The 4,288-nt window shown below is 35.0% G+C and overlaps 1 protein-coding gene across 1 annotated transcript; it reads left to right on the top strand.

Moving 5' to 3' along the window:
- Positions 1–255: 255 nt before the first annotated feature.
- LOC116001079 (expansin-like B1) lies at positions 256–2,566 on the top strand. Its single transcript, XM_031240980.1, has 4 exons — positions 256–379; positions 470–579; positions 1,547–1,849; positions 2,384–2,566. Exons 1-4 carry the CDS (start codon positions 256–258, stop codon positions 2,564–2,566), a joined length of 720 nt encoding a protein of 239 aa, XP_031096840.1.
- Positions 2,567–4,288: the final 1,722 nt, after the last annotated feature.

Genomic DNA, 4,288 nt, shown 5'->3' with positions numbered 1-4,288 from the left:
AATTATTATTAGTGGATAAAAATGACGAACGCGTTTTATATTCGTGTACGTTTGCCATTTCTAGGTTCGTAAACTATGTGCTTGATCAAATAGGTTATTGTTGGGACGGGGGAGTGGGGGGTGGTGGGGAGTTGGCCCCACAATGTTAATTAATAGGTAGACTTGAAGTATAAATAGTGGGTTGTCAAGTTAAGTTCTCATCCCTACAATCATCTTTAATTTTATTATTTCATACAGAAGTTAGCATACCTAAAAATGGCGTTTTCGCGTAGGTTCACTGTTTTATGCATGTTCTTGATATATCCTGCACTTTGCCACAGCGCAGCATACCCTTCCAAAGCAACCTTATATAAACAACCTGATGGCAAGGGAACTCCAGGTATATATATTGTCGTTTTATGTTTTACCTTAATTTTCCCAAAAGATGTTAACTAATGAGTTTGTGCATGGCTACGCACGGTTTGATCAGACGGGGCATGTGGCTATAAAGACTACGGAAGATTCGTTAATGGCGGCGAAGTCTGCACCGTCACTAACAAGCTCTTCAACAATGGAGCTGCTTGTGGTTCATGTTACCAGGTACGAACTACATTTGAACTTCAAACCTAAGAGTCATCATGTCTCTTGCTTTGAGATTTATGAGATGAGATAAATCGTGGAATATGTCTTGATAGTGTCATATTGTGAGTTTTTGGATACTTATTGAGTATTATTCAAACTCAGTCTTTCATCTATCAAGCAAGTTTTGTTTGGATGACAGCTGATATATTTCATAGTATATATATATATATATATATATATATAATCACAAGATATGCTTTGATGGTGCAATGTTATGAATTTTTGCACTGACCTGACATCTCATCCCTTGCAAAATTTTACCCTAAATACTTGCATGATATTATTATTTTTGGCAATACTATAAATAAAAGACTTGTTATATTGTTTTAAGTAACACTGGGTATAGTACTATAGTATGTGTTGGCTTACATATACATGGGAGATCAGATAAAGTTTTGGGGATTGTACAATAATGTCGCATGGGAAAAGTAACAACTCATTGACACAACAATATATATAGTAATAATACAAACGAATCTACACATTTGTTTAACTGAAGCAGACAAACGAAACCCTTTGATTGATTCGACTTGATTAAAATTCAAAAAAAATATGGCGAGTACTGACACTACACTCAAATCAAAACTTGAATCATACTACATAATTAATTCAAAAGTGAAGATTTATTCTCAATTTAAGTATTACTATACAATACTTTTAGGGGAAAGAGTTAAATATGATATTTAACTTTACACAAAAAAAATAATTAAATCTCTAAATTTTTAAAAGTTACAATTAAAAACTCTAACTTATTAAAATCGATCAAATAAATCTAATTTTCCAGTTAAATAGACCGTCTTTCATCTACCAAGCTATCTATCTCCTAGGGGCATATGCAGATGATGTATTTCATATTAGATATGCATATATGTCGCAAACGTAATCTTTGATATTTAATTTATTGAGAATAATATTTAATTTTCAGGTAAAATGTACGATCCAAGCACTGTGCAGCAGCACAGGAACAAAGGTGGTGGTAACCGACAACGGAGGAGGGCCAACCGGGACAGATTTCATTTGCAGCTACGTCGGATTCAGGAAAATGGCTAAGGCGGGCAAGGAAGATGAGCTTGTCAAGAAAGGCATCGTCGGCATAACATACGAAAAAGTCCCATGCGATTACACCGATAGTGTTGCCATCAAAGTTACTGATCAGAGCAGCAACCCTGGCTATCTCAGCATTTTAGTACTCAACGCCGGCGACGTTGCCTCCGTCGAGGTTTACGACGTATGTCATGGTTTTCTTCTTCATTTAATCTCCTTATATTTTGCATTCTTAGTAAACATAAAATTATGATTGTGTTAAAGTTTCATATATATATTGAAAATATAAGAAAGAATATATTTATTTATAAGGTAATTAGTTAAACTAGTTAATTGATTGAATTCAGTTTTTCAGTGTGATTTTGTCTATATACATTATTGTCAAATTGAGCGACCTTCATCCAATATTAGATTATAACAGGGTATCACAATTCAAAACCCACTTGTACAGTCTAGTGTCCAGAGCTTTTCTTTCAGAGGAAGGGTCTAATCCAATTTCGTCAAAGGATTAGATTCAAAATGGCCCTCGGTTGTCCACTAGGAATGGAGTGTTAAAATTCCACATTGAAAATATATGAGTTTATAAGGTCATGGATTGACTAGGATAATTAACTGATTGGATTCAGTGTTTTAGTGTAGTTTAGCTTTATTATAGTCCAATTGAGTGACTTTTGTACAATATTAAATTCCGTAAAAGTTTGCATTGTGATTGATGCAGACGGAGAGTGGGACGTGGATAACTATGCGCAGAGTTTATGGTGCAGTTTTTGACCTTTCGAATCCGCCGGAAGGAGAACTCCAAGTGAGGTTGCAAATAGGAACATCTACTGATTATTCGAAGAACCCTATCCCGGATACTTGGACCGCAGGAGATGTGGTTGACACCGGCATTCATTACTGAAGAATGAATAATCTGTCTCAAATAATTATTGGGGATCTCAAATAATACATAATACTTAATAGTAAGGATCATGCATGTCCGCTCTGTTCCTACCATGAAAATAAATGTGTTACAACAGTTGTTGTAATGTGAAAAGTATTCTGTGGTGTGCTCGTTTATGTTATATACATAAATAAAATGTTTCTGCTAGGAAATATTACGTGCTCACTGCTGATCTATGAAATATTTGATGGAATTTTCTTGCTTGTGTTGTATTGGTCTCTGGCAAGAATAAAATCTAAAAGGGGTTAAACTTGAATAGATTTTTTAACAATTTTGAAACTTTTAAAAGCTAAGCAAACTCTAAGTGAACTTAGATTTATGAAATCGAAGCTAGGAAACTATGTTTCCTTGCAGTGAAAATCTTAAGCTTGCCCAAAAATTGTTGTAGCAAAGGCTTTACAATTTTATTCTATTTGTGTGAAAGTATGGGGTTTTACCATTTGAGGGTTGACGGGCATACGTTGACTTGTAGAGACAAGTGTTCTGCTAGTGATTAGATTACTTGTTGTCAAAGGTTGTTGGGTTAACGCCTTCGTCCCGATGTTGTGACAACAAGCAAGATTATTGTTACTGCGTTATCACCCGTGCCTGCAGTTGGCACAGAGCACACTGATTAAGAAGTCAAACAGGTTACTCTGATCCTTATTATTTAATTGGTAGGAGGTTTTCTCTTTTTCAAGACAATGAAGAGTAATTTTTTTTTTTTTTTAAACCAATGATAGGGGTCTTTTAGATTTTCAATTTTGACAAGTGTGGTCAATATAGTTAGGGTCTGTCTTAACATATTTGTATAGGTCAATGTGTCATGTAATTAATTTTGATTTATCAACAGCATGTGGATGTCTCATTATTTTATTAAAAATATGAGCATGGGAATAAATGCCTATGGTGAGGGCTAGTGGAATAGTGCATTTGAACCAGCTCGATAATCTGCCATATAAGGTGAGGTTAGTTTTCTATTCAGTGATTCTAAATAATAATTTATATCCATTACTTATCATGGTTACTTGAAATGTAAGTGTTCTTATTGGCACAACTAGCCTGCTATAATGACACATATTATCCTAGGTTATTGAAACTAATTTGATTGTGCTAATAAAAGAGAGAAAAGTTTAGCCTGCTATAATGACACATATTATCCTCGGTTATTGAAACTAATTTGATTGTGCTAATAAAGAGAGAAAAGTTTGTGATAGTTTCCATATATGTATTTGAAATTATTGTGCAATAACATGTGGTTAGTGAGACATATTTAATTTATAGTTACTTTTGTTCTTTGTAACGCATTTCAGTTTGCGACCTTCACCCCATATGGGGATGTATTACCATTTTTGTCGGGTTATTGAGTATAACTACCCGGAGCAGTTTTATATGCAATTCAAGGCTTTACAAGAAGGAAGGAAGGAGAGAGGGCGATTCTTTTTTCTTTTTTTTTTTTTAAATCTCTAAACGTTGACCATATTTGGTAGGTAATCGCGATACCTTTTTTCCGCGCTTTCCTTTCCTGTGCAATCGACGGGGGGGTTCGCCAGAGCGGCCACCCTCGTCAGCGGGGGATGGGAGAGAAGAGGAAGGGGGAAAAGTGTTCAAGAAATTTAAGCCTTTTAAATAATCGTTCATTGAGACGACATTTGTTTCTCCGGTGTTTAGAGATGAGGTAATAGCTACTGAAAAAGACGA

Source organism: Ipomoea triloba, chromosome 13, assembly GCF_003576645.1.
Source record: "Ipomoea triloba cultivar NCNSP0323 chromosome 13, ASM357664v1".
NCBI classification, from domain to species: Eukaryota; Viridiplantae; Streptophyta; class Magnoliopsida; order Solanales; family Convolvulaceae; genus Ipomoea; species Ipomoea triloba.
Note: the sequence above shows the minus strand (reverse complement) of the source record. Positions and strands in the feature narration are given on the sequence as shown.

Bases quoted from the DNA above. Each gene is read 5' to 3' on its own strand.
- LOC116001079 (XM_031240980.1), top strand. From the start codon at position 256: ATGGCGTTTTCGCGTAGGTTCACTGTTTTATGCATGTTCTTGATATAT. The intron at 580-1,546 runs GTACGAACTACA...TTTAATTTTCAG, and splicing joins CTTGTGGTTCATGTTACCAG to GTAAAATGTACGATCCAAGC. The intron at 1,850-2,383 runs GTATGTCATGGT...TGATTGATGCAG, and splicing joins CCTCCGTCGAGGTTTACGAC to ACGGAGAGTGGGACGTGGAT.